This window comes from Euleptes europaea, chromosome 9 (genome assembly GCF_029931775.1).
Source record: "Euleptes europaea isolate rEulEur1 chromosome 9, rEulEur1.hap1, whole genome shotgun sequence".
Taxonomy (NCBI): domain Eukaryota; kingdom Metazoa; phylum Chordata; class Lepidosauria; order Squamata; family Sphaerodactylidae; genus Euleptes; species Euleptes europaea.
The window spans coordinates 71,780,437-71,802,891 of record NC_079320.1 but is presented as its reverse complement, the minus strand read 5'-3'; the positions used below and the strand labels follow the sequence as shown (position 1 = coordinate 71,802,891).

General features: G+C 40.3%; 1 protein-coding gene across 1 annotated transcript in view; it reads right to left on the bottom strand.

The window, feature by feature from the left end:
• Positions 1–22,455, bottom strand: part of PDS5A (PDS5 cohesin associated factor A) — a 73,256-nt gene that overhangs the window by 12,016 nt on the left and 38,785 nt on the right. The window contains exons 9-26 of the mRNA XM_056855173.1: positions 21,587–21,702; positions 20,833–20,927; positions 20,157–20,302; positions 19,125–19,276; positions 16,406–16,519; positions 15,860–15,941; positions 14,890–14,938; positions 14,660–14,799; positions 13,334–13,449; positions 12,185–12,290; positions 11,130–11,290; positions 8,829–8,952; positions 6,186–6,344; positions 5,718–5,786; positions 4,126–4,262; positions 2,312–2,435; positions 1,852–2,056; positions 888–1,002 (exon numbers count right to left, since the gene is read on the bottom strand). Coding sequence (XP_056711151.1) covers positions 888–1,002; positions 1,852–2,056; positions 2,312–2,435; positions 4,126–4,262; positions 5,718–5,786; positions 6,186–6,344; positions 8,829–8,952; positions 11,130–11,290; positions 12,185–12,290; positions 13,334–13,449; positions 14,660–14,799; positions 14,890–14,938; positions 15,860–15,941; positions 16,406–16,519; positions 19,125–19,276; positions 20,157–20,302; positions 20,833–20,927; positions 21,587–21,702 — 2,210 coding nt within the window. The remainder of the gene's footprint in view (positions 1–887; positions 1,003–1,851; positions 2,057–2,311; positions 2,436–4,125; positions 4,263–5,717; positions 5,787–6,185; positions 6,345–8,828; positions 8,953–11,129; positions 11,291–12,184; positions 12,291–13,333; positions 13,450–14,659; positions 14,800–14,889; positions 14,939–15,859; positions 15,942–16,405; positions 16,520–19,124; positions 19,277–20,156; positions 20,303–20,832; positions 20,928–21,586; positions 21,703–22,455) is intronic.

Here is a 22,455-nt window from a genome sequence, read left to right as displayed (position 1 = left end):
TGTCGCAGCCATTTTGTAGTTGGCTATGCCTCCTGCAGCAGCCATTTTGTGGCAACCACTTTGTGACTGTGTTCACTATGTCATGTCTGAATTCCAAATATATCCACAGCCTCAAAAAGGTTGGGAACCCCTGCTATAAACTGTGTCTCCAGCAACTCCACTTTCATGGTTTTAACTCTTTAATAAAACTAAAAAACTGAATTTTTCTATTAAAGGGAATGGAGAAAGCCAAAGAAAGCAGGTCTCAGTAGTTAAAAGAGAGTAAACAAAAGAAATTAATTGCATAGAAGGTGTTGGACTGGGAAAAAATATGGTCTAAATGTTTAGTAAGGAATGGCTTGCATGGAGTAGAACTATCCTGAATTAGCAAATGCTGGTATGAAAGTAAAAGGGTCCTCCATTTAGTGATAACCCAAAAGCCAGAATATCAGGAAAAGTAAAGTAAGAGTAAAGTCACTCTTGCAACTGAGTGCTCACTCCTGCTAGTATACAATTTTCCAGAAGTTAACTCCCACCCAGAGAATGCCCTGAAGATATATGACACAGCTTTACTACTGCAGGCAGGTCGGTCAGGTCCTGAAAACCACTTGGACAGAAGACTACCCAAACATTATATGTAGGAGCCTTGGTGTTTCTCACAGGAAGCGTGCTGCACAATGTGAAATAAACACACACATACAAGGGATAGGTAGGAAGATACCAGGAAAACGCTCCTATTGATTGCAGAGACATTCTTAATATCATGCAGGTTTTACATTAAAACATCCGTAGATCCAAGGAATCAGATTTTTTAGAATCAATACTCAAAATTTCCATACAGATCACCCACAAAAAGCTCTGATCTCCTTTTACAGTTTCTCATAAGCCTAATAAAGGGCAACACATACTCTTTGATATCACGAAGCTGATCGACATCTTGAGGTTTTGTGAAATCTGGATCGTGAGCCAGCAAGTGAATCATGTACGGTACCACATATTCGGGCAGCAGAGACAAAAGCTTTTCTGGAACAACAAGACATAACAGCTGCATAAGCAACCAATGTATATAACATACAATACATATTTGAACATCAAAAGGATGGTTCAGAAGGGATGGGGTCTGGTACTCATACACACTCCCCATTCTCTCTCATGCACTTTGCATTGATTAGTTATTTCCTGTTTAGTGCAAACCAGTTTACCATTCCACCCCAGTAGAATTGGCAAACTATGGTTTGCATGCTTAAACTGGGGTGACAAATTAACTTCAAATCATGGACTGGCATGTACTATTCTAATTTGGAGGACAGCACAAACTATATCTTGCTAGTTCAGTTTTTTAATTTTACTTTACTTTTTACACCCCGCCTTTCTTACCAATAGGGACCCTCAGCAGCTTACCCCATTCTCCTCTCTTCAGTTTTATCCTCACAACCTCCTGGTTTTTGGTTATACCAAGCGGGTCTGACTGGCCCAAGGTAATCCAGCAAACTTCCATAGCAAAGTGGGTTTCTGAACCTCGGCCCCAGATCCTAGCCTCACACTCTAATACACCATACAGGATATAACAGAAAATTATGGTTTCTGCTTAACAGGAACTAACCAGCTCTGAGTGTTGGGGGGCGGGGGCTCTTTCCTGCAGTACTAAGCCATGGTTTCGCAATACATAAAACTGACCCAGAAACGTCACTGTTTTGCTACTGTACAAGCAGGCAACACAGCTATCACCTATTTTAAGAAATGCCCTACAAAATGAACTCATTATGTTTCTTGGAACAGTTTCTGAAAACAAACATATTCACACACAGAAAGAGAGTGCTCACAACAGAAGTAAAATATCATGAGAGAGAATTGCCAGGAAAGTTTACTAACCATTGGCCATAGGATTCTGCTTAATGTACTCTCGCCGTATACTTATATTTTTTAGCAAGCACTGTCTTGCATGTGCTCTCCTTTCCTTTACAGGGTCTTTGGCACACAATGCAAAAATTGCCATGTACTCCAATGGGAGCAGTAATTTTACCAGTGCTTTATGTAGCTTCTGAGCAAATATCTGCCTCACCTGGTAACATTCATCCTGTAAAGAGTTAAAAGAGATTTAAAAAAAAAGCCATGCAACTGAGCAATTAAATTTGCTATCAGCAGAAACTCCAAAAACATACTTTAAAATATGTTTCACACAGAGTGAAATAATTGCAAGGACAGGCACAAGACGAATGTTGCATCACAAGAAAGGAAAAATAACATCTTTTCTTGAATTCAGATCTGTGGCTGGGAATGTGAGCTGCTTTAATTAACTGTCCACTGCAACCCTTCAAGGGTAGTTACTTACATTAATGACCAATGCACAGAGCTGGAACTGCTCTGGGGTTATAATTTCATGGTAACAAGGCTCCTGTGCAAGCTTCATTATGGCACTGCCTGCAGCCAATCGTAGGCGGGACATATCAGACTTGCTGCATGCAAAAGAAAACAAATTATTCTCTCTCAGAAGTCACAGTTGTGTTTAAAGATGTACAAACAGGGTAAAGGTTTCTAACACATGTCACTCAAATACCACAGATTCTACTTGAGCGGGTAACACCCTGGTCCCCAAAATCTCATGATTAGGCTGAGAGGTTGTGACTGGCCCAAGGTCACCAAGTGAGCTTCAATGGCAGAAGTGGGGATTGGAACCTGGGTCTTCCAGATCCTAATCCCATTCTCTAACCACTATGCCACTGTGGCGTAGATCTGTATGGTAAAAGCCTGACCTTTACTCAGCATATCGTACATGGTTATTGATAGGATCCTCCTGGAGTAAAGGCCAAGCAGTTCCCTTGTAAGGGCAGCTATCCAATGATAAGGGCTAATCTTTATGCAGGACCAATTTGTCAGTGTCATACACCTCTCAAAAAAGCTGACCACCACCCTAAACATTGACTCAAATCGGAAGGATCCAAGCCATGAGATTTGGTATGCTCTAAGATGCCACTGCAATTGCAGGTGGCACAACTCTCATGTGCCTGTTAGAAGCAGAATACATGGCTTATGCAACGCTTCTATTCATTTTGTTTGGAGAGTATATCTCGTAAGACTATTTTTTCCAGCAGTGTTACAGTGGTTAAGAATTTATACTTAAGGCACAATTATCTATATCTGGGAGGAAATTAAATCAAGTCTTTCCTGCATAGTGCCAGCTCACTCACCCACTCCCCCTTCCCCAGTCTCAAACACCAATGAGTATTTTGAAGGATGTATACCACGCAACTCAGCTCACTCTTAAAGTAAAGCCCAAAAAGTGGTTAAAATGCTCTCCTTTTTCTGGATACATTTTTCACAAAGGTCAGGCAAATGCCACAACTTTCCTTTTACTAATGACAAATGATAACTGACAATGGATGCAAATTCCTAGTCAATATTCTTTGCTATAAGAGGACTTGGAATGCCAAAGGAGGACTGGCAGGCCAAACCTCCAGCATTTGGTCATGGTAGAATCTGTACTTCATAAATCCCCACCTAAAGAGCCTCTGAGCCATCTAATATACTAAGGCCTCAATCCAGAGGTGCTGACACATTATATGGTGTTGCACACAAGTGGCTTCAGATTTCAGACTGGGAAGCCTTTTCCCATTCACTCTGCAATAGAGTAGGTGAGGCACATCCCTAGCCTAAGTGCGTCTGATGCAAGTAGGCACCACATGAAACATCTTGCATCCAGATGCTCCTTCAATCTGCATGCGCTACTCCAGACCAGCAAAACGAATCCATGTGGGGATCCCCTTAGCTGGATTGGGTGTAAGCATGAAAACCTCCTAGAACAGGCAGTTCTGCAAAACTGATTATAAGTAAAAACTGACATGTGGCCAAAAACTTTTCAGTGAAGGAACTGATTTAAAAGGTCTGCCAAAATGTGGAAATGGCTAACAGAATGTGGGCAGAAGGACGGAAGACAGTCCGAACTGATGTTTGCTATTTGGCAATCTTTCATACAATTTTGGAAATAATCTGCTGATCAACATTTGTAAATTACATTTATCTTCTCTAACTTTTGTAATCTTAAAAGTTTAAGCTGTTATAATGCATCCTATTGCAATTTGAAAAATAAATACATTAAAAACAGAAAACTCCTAGAACAAACTGAAGACAACTTTGAATGAGCCTTACCTGATTCTCTTCTGTTCCGTCAAGTCTCCCTCACTGACCAACATAGCTGATAATAACCGGAGAGTTGAATTTGCAGATTTTGACTGGTTATTTTTCATACCCAACAACCATCGTACCAGCAATTTAATTGCTTGAACCTATTAACCAATGAATAGGTCACTGTGATGCTGTTATTAGTATCAAATTTGATCAGTTACTTATTGTTTGAGACCAGGGCCCTGCGGGATCTCAAGGAATTCCGCAGGGCCTGCAAAACAGAGTTCTTCCACCATGTCTACAGTTGAGGGGGGCTACAGTTTCCCATAATTACTGGCCTCCCTACCCCACCCCCTCTCTTTTTCTGTTTGTTTAAAACTGTTCTAACTAAATATGGGGGTCCTGACTGCTTCCGGCCTTACAGCGGTCTCTACTCCCTAAAAATGAGCGCCATCTGTTTTATTACCCTGATTCTATGATTTGTGGGACTGTTAAATTGTTTTACTTACATTATGATTTTATAATATTTTACCGGATTTTACTGTATTAAGCAAGTCTAGAACTCTGATGTATTAACATGTGATATGTTAATTGACTGTATTAATAAAATTTTATTTCATTTGATTATTGTATTAAGCAGTTTTTAACCACCCTGACCCCAGCCTTGGCTGGAGATTGAGGGCAGGCCAAAAAATCTAAATTAATAAATAAAATGTATGTACTGGAATTTTAGCAATAAAATATTAATTTCAAATCAGTTTCAGAACAGAAGAAGCCAGATGCATTAGACAAACAAAGTAATGCGGGGAGGAGATAATGCTTTTGCATTATGCTCTCTCATACAACTAGCAGTTGTATATCTACCCAAATATTCATTCATGGAAAAAACTAATGAAAAATTACGAATTCAAAGGTCTGGTAGAGATCCTTCTAACACTTAGTTTAAAAACAAATTCAGATGTAGGAGTAGCTGTTTGCAGTTTAGGGCAGCAATGCATTTATGTTTTTCAATATGTTTACTCAATAAAGCGCAACAAAAACAGCAATTAAAACTAAACAGTTCTACTTCCTAGAAAAGGCCAAGAGCACATGTAGTAGCTGAACAGAGCAGATATAGCAAACGTGGCAAAATTTTATTCCACAGAAATATTAACAGCATTTAATATAAATCTGACCTGTCAGAATATAGAAAACAAACTATTTTTCTATTTGGAAACAGTGGCTGCATTCAGACGTCATGAGAACAAGTTAAACAGTCTTGCATGTACTTTCCCTCCCACTCTGCATCCGGTTTAGAACTAAATACAATTCCTTATGCTCTTCAAATCAGGCTCCTTAACAAACTGTAGTTTGTTTCCTGCTGGTCACCCTGGATTATAATCTACAGTTTAATACTGGCTTAGAATCCTGGTTTGCAAATGAGAATCAAGCCACAAATTAATAAAACTACCAATACAGAAGTCACAACAAATTGTGGCTCCTCACAATTGGGAAGTCTCCAACCTACAAGCTGCCCAAGACAGGAGAAGGGAAGATCAAGAACTTCCAAGGACTCTTTGGTCAACTGAATCCAGCCGCTGAACTCCTTCATTGCAACTAAACTTCTGTGAACCTACCTTTGCTAGAACCTCTGGAGAAACCTCATCATCTGGGGACCACAATTTTCCATTTTTCTCACCTGTAGACTGTAGATATTTACACAAGATTGAAAGCTGACTCAAGTGGAAAATGAATAAAATGTCTTGATTTAGAAGAGATTTTTTAATTTAGTTTGCCTTCCTACAGGCTCCTAATAATATCAGATATTTATATAAAATCCTTCATTCTAACCACATAACTTCAGCTTGTATTATATATTTTATTTATTTATTAATATTTCAAATTTCTATCCTGCCCTCCCCAGCCAAAGCCAGGCTCAGGGTTGGTAACATTAAAACCGTCATAAAAGCCATAATACTCAACATTAAAACCAATACATATAATTATACTGAACTATATAACCATAATGAAACAGCAGATGGCGTTCTGTTAAAATCAAATTTAATTAATTAATTTAATTAACTAATAAAAATATCAAAACTTACCCTGTCATTCATCAGGAGATCTTTTACGATGAAATTTGCAACTACAGATTTCATTGGTGATGCAAACTGGTCTGGTGCTAACATGGAAATGTGGCCCAAAGAAACTAATGGAGTTATCAATTGTTCTGGAACATCAGCATTCAAACTTCTACTTAGAGGCTAGGAGGGGGAAAAAGCATTTATAATTCTACTGTGCATTAACAGGTGTATACTTCTAAAATAATGTAATTGCTTTATAAAATATCAATTTCAAGACCAAAAGCACAATATGGGCTTAGCTTCCTAATTTTTTTGAGACTTAATGCAACACTAGTTTGGTCTGGAAATTAAACAGTGTGAACGCTTTATACCTAGGTGAATAATCCTCCCTGGTCACTGACCAGTCTTTAGAATGCCCCACCCTCTATTAATACACTTTTAATGTTCCTCAAATAAGAGCCCCATGGTGCAGAGTGGTAAGCTGCAGTACTGCAGTCAAAGCTCTGCTCACAACCTGAGTTCGATTCCAACGGAAGTTGGTTCCAGGTAGCCGGCTCAAGGTTGACTCAGCCTTCCATCCTTCTGAGGTTGGTAAAATGAGTACCCAGCTTGCTGGGGGTAAAGGGAAGATGACTGGGGAAGGTAATGGCAAACCACCCCGTGAACATAGTCTGCCTAGTGAACGTTGGGATGTGATGTCACCCCATGGGTCAGGAATGACCCAGTGCTTGCACAGGGGACCTTTACCTTTAATGTTCCTCCAAATCCAACCATCTTTTAGAAGTCCTGCAAAACTTTTTTTAGTTGGCTGTGTGTGAGAGACAATTATGTTTAGATATATAGTTGAGAAATGTATAATGTTGCATCAGATCTCAAGTAAAACATTTCCTCTCAATCTAATGTAAGGATAGGAATAATTCCTCTTTACTTTTAATTTTATCTGAAAAACTCTTTTTGCCTTTGTCAAGAAAACCAGCCATAAAAATAACAGCAGTTGAGACCCAAATGGTTTTCATATATACATAATGGCATGCCTTTGCCTGCTTTCTCTGCCTGCCCTCTGTGGGCCCTTGCACCTCTTCTAGTGCTGCTCCAAAGAGCACTGACATTCACGAGCAACTTTTTGGTCAAGTATGGAGAACTTGGATTGAATGGAAGTAAATGAACAGAAGGGCGTGAGATAAACATGCAATACAACTAAGTAACGCAAAATGTTTTGAAACCCCTGCTTTGGATATTACATTACAATCTATTTTGTTTCTTGTGTCTACCCCTTACATACAGGCCAGGGTTCAGACACACATGTCGAAAGCTTCAGATCAGAATAGTACTTCATAAACATTGAACGGCCTTCCCTGTGGTACCTTACTGCTCAAGCAAAAGCTCAGAAAATAACGTTGCAAATGTTATTTGAGTTCACAATTTGTGCCTTTTTCTCAGCCTCTAAGAGGGCGAGTTTCAATGTAGCTAAATTTTGCCAGGCCATCACTAAAAGGAATGTTCAAAACAAAAAGGGTTATATTATTAGTGATTCATCAGATGATGGGTGATGGGTAAAGTAATGTATAATGTGTAATGTTTATTTGGTACTTTATTTGGTACTTTATTATGCTGATAATGTATTTAATCAGTTTTTTTAGGCCATGTTATTTTACTTTTTATTTTTCCTTCTATTTTTAATTAATGCTATATAGGTACCTGTATTGCTTTGTTATTTTATGCTGGCCAATGGCCATAACAATAAATTACAAATGTTGTAAATGTAATAATTAAGCTTCCCTGTGATCTCTCAGGACTCAAGGAAGCTATCAAATTACAGTACGTGTTACAATCTTTCCTGTCAACTTTGAAAACCAGGTGAAGAAGCTGAGTCCTGCATTTGTGCTCAAACCTGAACTGTGTCCTGAATGTGCCTACCTAATTAAATTATGCTATCTCAGTGTTATGTTACAAACAAAGCAAACGGACTCCACCAGAGAAGCACGTAGGTAAATTAAACTGAAGGCCTGGCTTTGCTTAGAAACTAAATGGATCAAATTAATGAACATTTTCTTTCCAGTTAAAAACCTGGGAAAGGATGAACTGCTGAGCCTGAGGGCTGGTTCTGGCCTTATGATTCTCTAGTTGCGTCTTTGACACACAATTGTCAATTTTTCTACCACGAGATGTCAGAAAGAGCATGTTGTCCATCCCATCAACACACACCCCAAGACTGGTGGCGAATCATGACAATTTCATGAACTTGACAAAAACCACACAGTGAAATCAGGCCTGTCAAGTGATTAAAGTTATTTTTAGACTTACCTGTCTCTCAACTGACTGATTTAAGTTACACATTATGAAAACCTCCAGAGATGCCTTTATGAAGATCACTTCCAATTGCTATCATTCATTAGTAGGGATGCAGGGCATTTTAAATACAGATAATCAAAACTGCACAGAAAAATTAAAATACTCCTTTCATTTTCACCCACCTAACAATGAAAGCTTTAGGAGATTAATTTGCTGATTAAAACCCGTTGCTTTAAAATATTATTCAGAGGTAGCGCACACTAAAAACATTACGATGTTAAGTATTTATGAGGACCTCAACTATGGCCTACTGTGCAGTAATTAGGATCCCATTCTTCCACGGTGTACACACAACAAACAACACACACCTACCTCAAAGATCTGTGCAAGCTGCACTTCTTTATTTGAAAATATGGCATGTATACAGTGAACAGCTTGTTTTGCTTGGTGAGGTGTTCCTCTCTTTGCTTTCTGATGCAAAATAGGGATTAGGGTCCTTCACAGATTTAACACACACACACAAAAGAGAGAAGTTACAGCGAAAACACATTTGCATGAAACGAAAACATTCTAAATGTTCTAGCAATAACTATCATATAAAACGGCAAAGTTATATAAGGAAAAAAACAAATTATTCTTTGGAAAGGTGTGTGTGTGTGTGTGTGTTAAGTGCCGTCAAGTCGCTTCCGACTCATGGCGACCCTATGAATCAATATCCTCCAAAACGTCCTATCTTTGACAGCCTTGCTCAGGTCTTGCAAATTGAGGGCTGTGGCTTCCTTTGTTCAGTCAATCCATCTCTTGTTGGAAAGGTAGTTCAAGGGTATCAGACTATTTTGGCATCGATCCTAAGTAGCAGAACTAGAGTCAAACTAAAGGAAAGCAACTTCCTCTCCCTCCGTTCTACTGCAACCTTCTGTGCTGCCTCCTCCATGATCCGGGCTCCTGTGTGTCAGTGGGCCCGCATTAGGAAGGGTCAGTCACCCACTCCTCCTCACCAACAGAAAAGCTGTCTCTGTCGGTGGAACTACTACAGAGTTGATGGAATGGGAACTGAGGATTCAACCCTTTTTATTTTCCCCCACACTGAATGTTCCCAACTTTATCAGGGTTACCATTATATCTCTGAGGCAAAGGGCTGTCTCTAGTACCCAGGCTAGCCTACAGGTTGGCTCCTGTGAGCCATGAAAGCACCATGATGGTGGAGTTAAGAAGAATTTTGCACAATTCTCCATCCTCACTGCAGCCCCCAGTGCTGTGCTGCACTGTCTTTTGAAGGCTCAAACTGACCCCTGGTATCTGCTCTTTGGGAGCCACAGGAAGGCTGCAGGAAAGATCAGCAGCCATAGGGATTCAAGCCTATAATTCAGACTCAAGATGTTTTATTTTTCTTCATCCAAATGAATGAGTGCTGAGGAAGCTTCGTACACAATTGCTACACTGCTGTTAAGGACTAATGTCATTCATCCAGCAGGATAGGGAGAGTTTTGATGATACTCTAAGTGAACATTTAGCAGACCTGCTCCCACCCATCTCTGTGTTCAGTTCGATGCTCAGCTTTTTGCTTCACCAAATTTCATTAACATAATCTGTCACTAAGTTCATATCTGCAATTAAAATCAGTGTATAATGTAAGAAATGCATTTCTAGTTAAATGTTGCTTTAGACTGAATTAATTCTCTTTAAGAAGGAAGAATCCGAGTCTGTTCACATCAAAAGATCTTCCTTATCTTCTTTAAGCATATATATTTAATATATTTAAAATTAGAACTTTAAATTCCTACTGCGAAATATGCACAGCATTAAAATGCTGTCTCTGTATATTTAAGCTTTCATAAAGGAATGTAGATACACTCTTTCTTATTAAGGCAAAACACTATTATGTTCATTTTATCGACATTAAGCTAGAATCTTTGAAAATTGCCACTTTTATCCCATCCAGGCCATAGACAAATCTTTGAAGCTGGACCTGGAGGACATTCAGAACTTGATTTTGCAACCCTTATTTGCCAGTTAGTGATGGGCAGTGGTGGTTTAAAAAAATCATATCCTACTTTTCTCCATGTTCATAGAATCATGGAGTAGGAAGCGACCACTAGGGTCATCTAGTCCAACCCCCTGTACAATGCAGAAAATTCACAATTACCTCCCCCCACCACCACCATACCCTCAGTGATCCCTACTGTGTGCCCAGAAGTTGGGGAAAAAACCCTCCAGGATCCCTGGCCAAGCTGGCGTGGAGGAAAATTGCTTCCTGACCCCAAAGTGGCGATCAGCATTACCCTGGGTATATAAGAAAGGGCCCCAAGAGCAAAGCACTGACGCAACTCTTCCTGCCCTCCCTCTCATGATTTGCAACTCTTCCTGCCCTCCCTCTCATGATTTGCCTAAGTTCAGAGAATCAGCATTGCTAATTAAAATCAGTTAAAAAATTTAAAACAACCATAGAAAAAAATTCAATGAACCTGGAAAAAAATAGAAGCTGCAATGCAACTAGAAATAACAGCAATTCTCATTTTTCAAGACAGCGTAAGCGACACATTCAGAGGGCAACCAAAACCATAATTAGTAATAGGCAAGGAGCTGCACCAGCAAGAAAGCAGCTGTCTGCTGTCAATACTAAGGTAAATACAGTGTAAAAAATGCTTTTGGCAAATGGAGGAAGGCACTCACGATCTTATCTGTGGCAGATCTGTTTCTATTTTGTGGCCTGTGTTTCTGAATATCTGAATGGCTGCCTCGGCTACCTTATCATCTTCCATCCTGAGGCACTGCAGGAGTGATTCATATGTCTCTGCAGAGTGGAACGAGGTAGGATGCGTGAAAGACAAAACCTGTGGATACACATCAAACCAAAAAGCATTTTGATGCGGGTAACCGGAGTTTCTGAGGCAGGGCAGATTAGGCATATTTATTTCTCACTTGAACTTTAGCAACATGAGGAAATCCTTTGAGAAATCCTGATAAAACCCTGTCTTCGTTTAACAGAAAAAGTTGTTCGACATCATGGAAGCAGAAAACATGATACCTCCCAATGTGGCTCTCCACAGCAACGTCAAGCAAATCACCTTTCTCTGCTTTAATTAAATAAAGGTACACTTATGTAATATTTCTCAAAGCAAGATAGTCACAACTCACACTTCACCTACCTGAGGAGGCTTGTTTCTTTTATATACCTCCCCAAGTCACATGGAAGAGCTTTCGAAATGAAGAAAGCTTTTAAAACTAATAAGGCGCTTCTATATATACTACAGTGACCACACAGGTGGTCAGAGGGGAAATGGTAAGGGTAAAACATATATTTCTATGTTCTCATGTTGCCTGAAGTCGCTTTTTCCCACTGCACTCAGCTCGGCTCCTGCCTCTCTCCAGGCCTCTCTCCAACAACCATTTCTTGTCCCTGCTACACTGAAGTAATATTGCCTGCTTCTGTGCATTTCTGAATGGTGTGTTTTTCAAAACAGACATTATACATGGCTCTGCCTCTATGACCCAAGCACTGACCTACGCTACCTTACAAAACCTAATTCAATAGTACCTCAAAACCCTTACAAACCAATGTAGCAATCTCTGTACTGAGAGAGAAAAAGATTACCAGTTCTTCCTATAATTTTCTTGTTGAGAGATAACACCTGAAACTTTTGCTCCAATTGTCGGACGCAATGCCCTGAAATGGCCTGATGCACAACCAATTTAGGGGCAATACTGACTGACTATACAAATAGTACCTTGAGAAGTTCAAGTCCAGAACGAATAGCTGCATCGGGGCTTACACCCTCCTCTTCATCATCAGCTGTCCCTTCTATGGACTTATTCATCAACTTGACTAATGCACTAAAGAATTTAAAAGCACGTTTATGATCAATTTATAATTAGCAATGGCTTATATATTACAAAGAACAGGTTTGAACTTTTGTTCTTTATATACCAACTACCTAGAACATATCTTTAAGTCAGTGCCACATTTAGATTCTTATATCTTGGCTTACTAAATTTTGTACTCAATTTTTCCTATTTCAAATGTTTAAAAAAGTAACCATTTTTTCACCTTTCAATATGCAATCTTTTAAAGTTTTTTTTAAATGTATTGATCTGGATTTAACTGTATTCCAGCAGCTTTTCAATACATGAATCAGGAACAAATATATTAATAATAGCATTCAGTCTATGACAACGTGCCTCACCTCCCACATATAAATGTAGCTTTGTGTTTCAGAAACTACCGTATATACTCGCGTATAAGCCGAGTTTTTCAGCCCAAAAAAAGGGCTGAAAAAAGCCAACTTGGCTTATACGCGGGTCAATACGGTAGGCGAGGGGAGGGGGGAGAGAGGGGGAACTTACCACCGCCGCCATCCTGCACGCCTTCTCTGCGGCCTGGGAGCGGCCAGCGGGGCCTTCCTGCACGCAGGCAGGCCCCGCGGCCGCCTACGCCGCCCCCACCCCGCGCCTTCTCTGCGGCCTGGAGAGGCCAGCGGGGCCTTCCTGCGCGCAGGCAGGGCCCCGCGGCCGCTGCCGCCTCCAGCCTGCGTGCCTTCCCTGCCGCCACCTCCAGCTGATCAGCGGGCCTCGTCCTCCCGGTGAGTAAGGGGTTCAGGGGCTCTTCTCCCTCCCCCCTAGGGTGGTGCTGGGGTCGGGGTGCGTGTGGAGGGCCCGGGGGGGTGGCACTGGGGTCAGGGTGGGTCTGGAGGGCCCGGGAGGCCGGGCAGGAGGGCGACCTGGGGCAGGGGCATTGTGTAAGCCGACCCTCGGCTTATACACGGGTGCCTAATTTTTCCCCATTTTTGGGGTAAAATTAGGCACCTCGGCTTATACGCGGGTCGGCTTATACATGAGTATATACGGTACTACACTAGGTAGTCCTCAGTCAACTTTACCTGATGGCTTCTGAGTCGATGTGAACAGGGGCAATTCTTTCCAAAAGAAATTTAACCATCTCCAGGAAAGGATTGGTTGGCTGCTTAGGGTTTGCGAGCTTTCGTGCAATCTCCCTCTGAATAAAAGGGTTTAAAATGGGACTGGTTGAAATACAACATTCATAAATAGTACTCTGAATAAAAAGCAACCGTTTTCCAAAAAGCAAAGCAACCAAACATCCCATTTCAGTCAAAATGCTCAATGAGCAGCTAATGTGAAAGATCAAACACTGCAGAACCTGATTTCTGCCAGTCTTCATTAATAGGTGAACTACATACAACAGACAACACTTCAGCTGCTTTATTTTAACATTTTATTACATATTTTTTCTCCTTTATCGCCTTCCCATTTCATTCCCTGCCCTCCCCTCATCTCTCCCTTTCCTTCTCCATTTCACATTTTATGTCTTCTTTTTTATCATAATTCCACTATCTATAAAAATCCAGACAGAGACAAGCACAGATTTAAACAACTTTTTTTGGCCATTAACAGCTATTATAGAACATGCCATCCAGAAAAATTACTCTGTGTTATGATTAAAAAACAAACAAACAAACACCCTTGCGGTTGCCCAGTTACAAAGGGACACCCAAACAACATAGAACACTAACACATCTAGCTGATCTGACAAACTTTAAAAAAATCCATACTATATTTTGAGAAAGAAAATGCTCTCTGTGTGCTGGTACACCTTACAAATGACACAGAACGTTGGCAGACGAGTGCTTTAAAAATAAAGGTTAGCATTGGATTAATTCTCAGGGGCTCTACTGTTTGAGACCTCATAGCTATCCAAGTCCAAATATCTGAAATTATTTCTTTTGAGGGTGTGCTGATCTTTGGGCACCTGACACATACCAAAAGCTCTTGCATGCACCAATGTTCTCAATCCTTTCAATAACTGGGACTGATCAATGCAGATACAAAGTATTGTACACTGATTAGATCCCATATAAAAATGAATACAAAAAAAATGGCACGCGTGTACCAGTGCTCCTCTGTCTATCACTGTGTTGAAACTTCTGTGCTCACGTGAGAACAGTACTAGATTATGATGTATGCTATAGCTGCACATGTCACAACGGGAAATTCTATGAGATGTTACAGTTTGTGAAGGCCTAAAATCCAATTGCTACTAGCAAGTCCTATAAGGATTTCTGGGTAAACATGCTTATGATGTCAAAACATCGAATTTGCACTGTGTGTCCATGTTTTCCTGGAAACATACCGAAGGAGATCTGATGCACATCTATTTAAAAGAAAAACAAAAACCCATCAGTGCTTACCACACAGACGTCTGCCTGCTTACAGGAACACGTAGGGCTGATTAACAGCTCAAGCTGAGAACGAAGCTTCTCATCATCACCAAGCACCTGATTGAACTTCTTTACAAAGTCCTGCGCTTTCCCCGGATCAGGAAGATTTTCTACAGAATTAAAACATGAAAATGTTTCAGCTTCAGCAGCAGCTTTTAAAACTGTATTGAAACACATTAACGCTGATCCACAGATCTTACTTGCTATGGTCATCAGCTTCCCAAACATAGCGGCACTGTTGGTCTCTGACTGAAGAGAAAGAAATTAAAAGTGAGCATGAACAGGCTGGGCTGCGCGCTTGCCCGCGCTGCTTCTACTACAAGTGATTGCTTAGCAAGCCATAAATAACTACGAATTGGCGCAACTATACAGCAATATAAAAGTTATTCTCTGTTCTTGGAAAGGTCCTATTTAATATTGCCAATACAGGTTGAGTATCCCTTAACTGGACATCCAAAAACTGGAATGACCCAAAAGCCAGGCTTCTAAGATAAAAACCATTGTTAATGAGGCAGATGACTCTGGAGGGAACATTTTAAAAAGCCATCCAGCAGAATGCCTCCTCATCCTTAGAATAGCCACTTCCTGGTCCCTCAACTGCTTCTGACGTCTTTTCTCACCTAAATAAATAAAATATAGTGTCCACAGCATCATATGTGTTTGTTTGTTGTTGCTCTTGTTTAAAAGTTGATACTGGTATTCTGTTGAGATAGTTCAGTGTACACAAAATTATTTAAAAATATTGTTTAAAATTACATTTAGGCTATGTGTATAAAGTGTATGTAAAACATTCACAAAACATAAATTAATTTTGTGTTTAGACTTGGGTCCCATCCCCAAAATATCTCATTATGTATATGCAAATATTCCAAAATACGGAAAGATCCGAAATATGGAACACTTCCAGTCCTAAGCATTCCGGATAAGGGATACTCAACCTGTACTGTTATTTGAACTCTCAAAACTATAATACCACCATGAAGCAAAAAAAGTTGCCTGGCAATGAAGAGGTGACATGTCAGACTGCTGACAACTGTCTCCTTTAAATTCTATTAACAGATTGATTAATAAACTCTAAACAGCTGGCTGTTTTAAGAACAATCCTCTAGTAGCACAGATATGAGTATCTGAAAAAATAAATAAAGCAATTTAGATTTTCTGAAAACGTACAGTGGGTTGTTTATGCAAATCCAGTAACTCCCGCACGTGACTCCTAAGCATGTTCTGGCACTTCCACATCTCATTAAGTGCCCTAGATGTACAAGAAATGAAAAAAAGTGTTTATATACAATAGCTGGGATCTCTTCTTTTGCTGGACCCACTACCTTCCTTCAACAGTTCGACAGCAACCAAAGCCTATTTTTAAAACAAAAGTAAGTGATAAACTTAAATGTTCCAACATAGGTAATGATTCATATATCTAAACCCAGACCTCTCCCCACTCATTAATTTTTTTATCCTGGCTCTTTCCCCCTGCAAAGAAAAAAAAAAGATAACTCAGTACCATTGAGTTGGTTCCAGAATTATTTAGGGTCATATCACTCAATGAAACTCAATTCCAATATATATTTGAAAAGCCCATTTGCACCGATAAAAATCCATCACCAATATGAACTACAAGATAATTTGTGTTTTAAAAGCATAATATGTGAAACATTCAAACTCTTTCAGCCCCACTTAAAAATCTGAGCAGTTCTCTCTCCAAAGCACACTCACTTAACAGCATTTGGATCCAAGCTAGCATACAAATAGTATAAGCACTTCATCCTTTCTTCGGTTTCCAAATTATGAGGAACAAGATACTGAGCAAATATTTTCTCCACTAGTAACCTGCAAAGCAATAAATAAAATAAATTTTTGTTGACCTGATTTGTGTTACAACAAACAGCAGCCTAAAACCATATTTGCAAAGCAGAGACAGCAATAAAAACCAAACAAAAAACCTCCAACCAAAAACCATTTCACAGGCTCTTCTAAACGCAAGGAAGGGAACAGTTGTCACTTCTACTGGCAACCTACTGCACAATACTAGGGGCAACACTGGAAAACCTTAGAATGGGCCAACATCTTGAGGGATTGTATGTTTCCTAACAATTTATACTCACTAACTATTCATACCTTCCAATGTTTAATTCAAGCCTTGGTGACATACCCCACCATCCTTTCATTTCCGCCTATCACACACAGAAAATCGTTCTCTGCCGCTGAAAGGAGCATAGAACATCAAATGCTTTCCATACTAGCATGACAACTGGAATGACCTAATCACACATTATCTAGTTTCCCTTGCTCCTCAGGAATGCAGAACTACCTCATTTAGTGAGGAACAGTGAGGAAGTACTCCTCTGAGTACTGAAACTGAAAGGAAAAAAAATATAAAAGATATGATTTTTCCCTTAAGGGGAAGAAACTAGCACAGGAGAATGTTCAATTTCCTTGAAATTACAGCCCATTGTGACAAATGTGAAAAGTGCCGTCAAGTCACACCTGACTCATGGTGACCCCTTATGGGGTTTTCAAGGCAAGAGACTAACAGAGGTGGTTTGCCAGTGCCTTCCTCTGCACAGCAACCCTGGACTTCCTTGGTGGTCTCCCATCCAAATACTAACCAGGGCTGACCCTGCTTAGCTTCTGAGATCTGACAAGATCAGGCTAGCCTGGGCCATCCAGGTCAGGGATTGTGACAAATGGCCATGCTTTATTCTGCCCACATTCCATGATTTCTGAAGCCATCTTTTCCCACCACAAGTTCTTGTACCATCTCCAACAGCTATACAAAGTTGGAAGACTCTCTACAGGGGCCTGTGATGTAGAACAATGAGCAGCACCTGGAATGGAGCCCCTGATGAATGAGCAGAAGAGCACAGATGCACATATAGACTCTTCGAGTCCTGACCACAGATGAACCACACTAACTGGTTACCCATAAATTAGTTTTTGAAGTCTAAAGAGTCATTGCTAAAACAGCAGCACTGTGAAACTCGAATTGTACATAGAATATTTTATATTCTGGCTTTCTTGATCAATCCAATCTACAGTTATGTTACTTTCATGTTAAAAATAAAGCACCAATTCTGGCTAGATATCATGTGCTATCCAATGCTACCCATAAGTCCTGTAGCTTCAGTGGAATGTGAACTCAACATCTGCTGAACTATACAGGCTTTCGTCCAGATTTATATGCCAAACCTCAACCCAATAAGCTGGATCCATGAAGCAAGAGTCTTCAGCTGCTGGAGGAAGAGCTTCCTGTCAGAAGACTGCTCTCAGCAGGGGACAGTCCATGGATTCCAAACAATGGGTTGGATCCACACCAAATTGGCAATTTCAACCAATTTCTCCTTCCTGCTGCAGGCCTCCCTCCATGTTATTCCTTAGGATCCCCCTATGCCCCAGAGGCAGCGTTTAGTGGAGGTCAAATGGCTGCAATGGATGAAAGAGGCAGGAAAGTCTAACTCTGCCACTGGAAGATTTAGTCTGGATCCAGTCTTGAGTTGCATCCTACCACAATACTCTGCTACACGTAGTGTTTTCCACCAATGAGAGGCGCTTCCTGCCAGCACTAGATATTCTTCTGCTGACAGAATGTGCTCCCCTTAGCTAAGTAGAGTGGTACAACCCAATGTACTCTGGCAATACAAGCAGGATAGATTTAAATACATTTAAATTACATTATAAGGGCTAACTGGAATGCCTTCATGTTGAAAAAGTGGGGCAGCCAAGACAGATGACATTAAGTCAGAGAAACTGAAACCATATATCTCATTTCCTCATCCAGGCTCTATAGCAAAAACAGGCTGGGATCCTGGCAAAGCCCCCTAAAATCTTTTGACCTTCCCCAGAGCTCTGTATCTTCGATCTAGCCGAGTTTCTCTAATCTGAGTTCCAAATCCTTTTCCCGAAACAACTGCATGAGGAAGAGGAGAGGAAACTCGGGTCCTTGGGTAAAATGATGAGTCCTGCAGGGGTTCCAACAACATTAATTTTGCTGACATAAGTCGAAGGTGACCTTGCTGATAACTTGCAGAGGTTTGTTGGAAGCACAGGAGGAACTGAAAGTCCTGGAGTTGTACTGGGAGGCAGACAAGGCCTTGTGATGGAACTAAAGAGTTGTCCTATACTGGAGTTGGGAGGGTGCAAGAATCTTACACCATGAGCAGGGAGGTTCCCACTAAGTCTAGTCCTTTGCTGAATTAAATCATTGTCCATATAGGAACAAAAAAGGGAATCCATGGAGCTATCTGTACAGCGTAACAGGGCATAGTCATACATTATTATTACTATTATTCCGCTTTGCTGCTATTGAGACACACTGCCGTGCTGCAGCACATCTTTTCAAAATCAAAGTCAACACAGTCTTTTCCCATCTATCAGCTTCTTTGGAACAGTCATGTAAAACAGTTACATTTTAGGAAAGTAGCCCACATTGACTCACTTGTCATCGATGCTATTCTGATAATATATGTGCAAAAGCTTATCCTTTATCCAGCTCACTTTCTCTGCTGCATCCTTCCCAGCTTCGGCATGAAGACAGTATTTCTTGTATAGCTGAGCAAGCCCCATCATGGCTTCTTTCCTTACACGCCACTGAAAGAAACAGGATGATGCATTTCTTCTTCATCATCATCATCACCACCACTTTGCTTGGCAGCAGATGTCACAAACACTTTTACTGCAAATGTCAGCCACTAAAATATGCCTGAAATGCCTAGATATGAAACTGCTATGGATGTGCCAACATTACGGGGGTTCTTTTTCTGAGATATGCAGGACCATAAAACCCCCAAGGCATTTTACTTTTCCCAGAACAAAGCACCTAATCATAACAGAAGCACCCTTCAGTTTTGATGCCTCGAGGGGAAAAAAGACAGGCGTAAACAATAATAAGCTGGTTATCTTTTGATTACAATGAAGACTATAAGGATGCTTCTTCTGCCGGAGGAGGAACGGGGAGATTGTCACAGATTCCCTCTTACCACTGTAGTCCCCCGCCCCTAATATTATACCACTGTGGTTCCTTCAGGTGCCCTGAGCTTTGGAGGGGGGGACAGCAATTCAGAGGCCTGGAGATCTGCAGCAAGAGAGGGAAAGCTCCAGCTTCATGCCACAAGTTGTTGGATACAACCCAGCATAATTGCCAAAATTGGGGTAAGAAACACTTGGACAGTCAATTTGGGAGCAAGTGTTGATCCTAGATGTGCTCGAGGACTCCAAACACCGAGCCAAGGCACATCCTATTTATAATCACACTGAATTATCTCAACCCACAATCTTATCCCTAGATTAAAAGGGGATGCTGGAATCTGAACAGCCATGTAAATGACTGGCTTTTGTTTTTGTTCTTTAAAAACATCATGCCATGTAGAAAGGCCATTCTATACTATCTGAAAGCTTGGGAAAGATGATTTGTGTAGCTTTGTCCCTTCATATATAAGAGCTAGGAGACTGACAGTTTTATTTGTTTTACCCTCTTGTCCAGCGTTCTCTCTCTCACAAAGCCAAGTAGCTGGTCATTGACTAAAGAAAGATCCCTCTTGCCAGCAGTTATTATTGTAACAATGACATCATGGCGAATGGCTTCTTCTGGATCATGTGATCTAACTTTTAAGTACTCTGTTCCAAAACAAAACACACAGTTAATCAGTTCTATTGAAAGGTACAAGAAATTCATGTACTTTGCTTGCTACTAAAAAGAGAACCCATTTTACCAATACTTAAACCCCTGCCTCACAACCCTACACACACTTCTTCTGAAGCAGCTTCCAAAGCAACTAGAGAGATTATCTCCCAATACGTGCTTTTAGGAAGGAGTTGTTAATAATTGAACAGGTTTGTTGACCACACCAGGCTTTGCATTAAAATTAAAAATATCAGAATTAGAAATAGCTTAAGATACTCAAACAACTCATTCTAAGTCTAAGTTTTAGCAATACAACCTATCAGCACCAAAACATTGGCTCCTACGCTTGTATGAAAATCTGCCTTCAATGATCCTTTTAATGTTCAAGCAAAATAGTGTAGTCACATATTTATGTTTCACAGCCATGTTTCTATTTCTTGTTCAAGTGTTATTAAAACACTTATCCCTATGATTATTTTATTTTATGCTTTTATTATTTTAATTTTAGAGTTAGAAAGCTTACCAGTAAGGTCTTTCGCTAAATCTGGATGGTTCATTAAACAATGACTTGCAAATTTCACGCTTTCTAATCTCACAGGGACATGGATATCATTAAATCTGGATGAAGGAAAATATCAATTTGCTATTATGCACATTCAGAATTAAATACACAAATAACCTGATGTTTTTGTAAGCACCATCATTTGAGCAACACAAAGTGAAACACATGGTAAAAATAAAGCAAAATGAAATTGTAGGACAAGAATACAGTAATTCTTTTTTTAAAGTCACAGAAAGTTGCACTGAAACAGCTAAAATGTCTAATGCCAGCAACAAGATTACTTAGGGTAGAGAAGATAATAATAGATCTATATAGCCATCCCATAAAGCTTGAATCCTGTATCTGAAAGTAAAGGGAACTTTGCCACTTCTTCATCCCACCAAGTTTACCAACTAAACACCAGAAATTTTGTTCCTCAGGGTCAAGGGACCCTCATGAACAACAAAGAGGACAAACTGACAAAAACACTCCTCCCCCCAAAAGAAGAACCCTTCCATCATCAAAAAACAAAACAAAACACAAGCGATAAGACATGAGCTTGAGAAGTCACTATCTGAAAACAGAAGTTAGTCCTAACATGCAGCGGTCAATCCTGACGAAATAAAAAGCAAATGGAATATTGGGGGTGGGGGTGGGGAGAAGAGACAGAAACGGTTGGAAAAGCATTGTTCCTAAGACAAAATTAAACTGAAAATACATCTGTATGTTTTCTCACCGGCCAAGAAAGCACTGCCAAAGAGGACGGTTCTGTGTTGCAAGGTCAGAATCTTTCGAACCAAACAGTTTAGCTAGAAGCCGAACAACAGCTAAACGTTCTTCCCCATCATTGCTCTACGGATTGAAGGAAAAGCAGCTTTTGAATAACAATTGTAATTAAGAGGTGTACCAATATCAAGGGTTCCAATATCAAGATTATTCAAACACTGAATTGTTGCCTTCGTTCCCAAAATAGACAGCAGGAAAAGTAAAATGCAACACTGGAATTTACGTCACAAATTTTGCCTAAAATTCTCTTTCAGTATGTAGTATTCCTCGACGAGAAGTGATCACTATTAAGAAGACTCCCAGCACAATGGAAGCAATTCATCAGAATGTTTATTCGTTTAAAACATTTCTTCATTGCTGTCCTATAAATATGGTCAGGATGTTTTACAATAAAAGCAATAAAAGATGCAAGTTCAATACATTACAATCCGAACGGGGAATCATTCATCAAGAAAAAGCTATTTTCAGCAATATGTTCAATACATACTTTCAGTTTAGCCTGGAGATGCCTAAGATAGCTCTTATCTAACCATATGAAGATGTGCCTCGTGTCACTGGGAAGATCCAGAGTATTTCTGCTGGAGGTTTCATCAGTCCTCCCTGCCTTTTTTTTTTTTTTGCGCTGTAAAGTCACAGTTGACTTACAGCGACCCAGTAGGGTTTTCTAGGCAAGAGACGTTCAGAGGTGGTTTGCCACTGCCTTCCTCTGCATAATGACCCTGGTATTCCTTGGTGGTCTCCCATCCAAATACTAACACCAGGGCCAACCCTGCTTAACCTCTGAGATCTGACGAGATTGGGCTAGCCTGGGCTACCCAG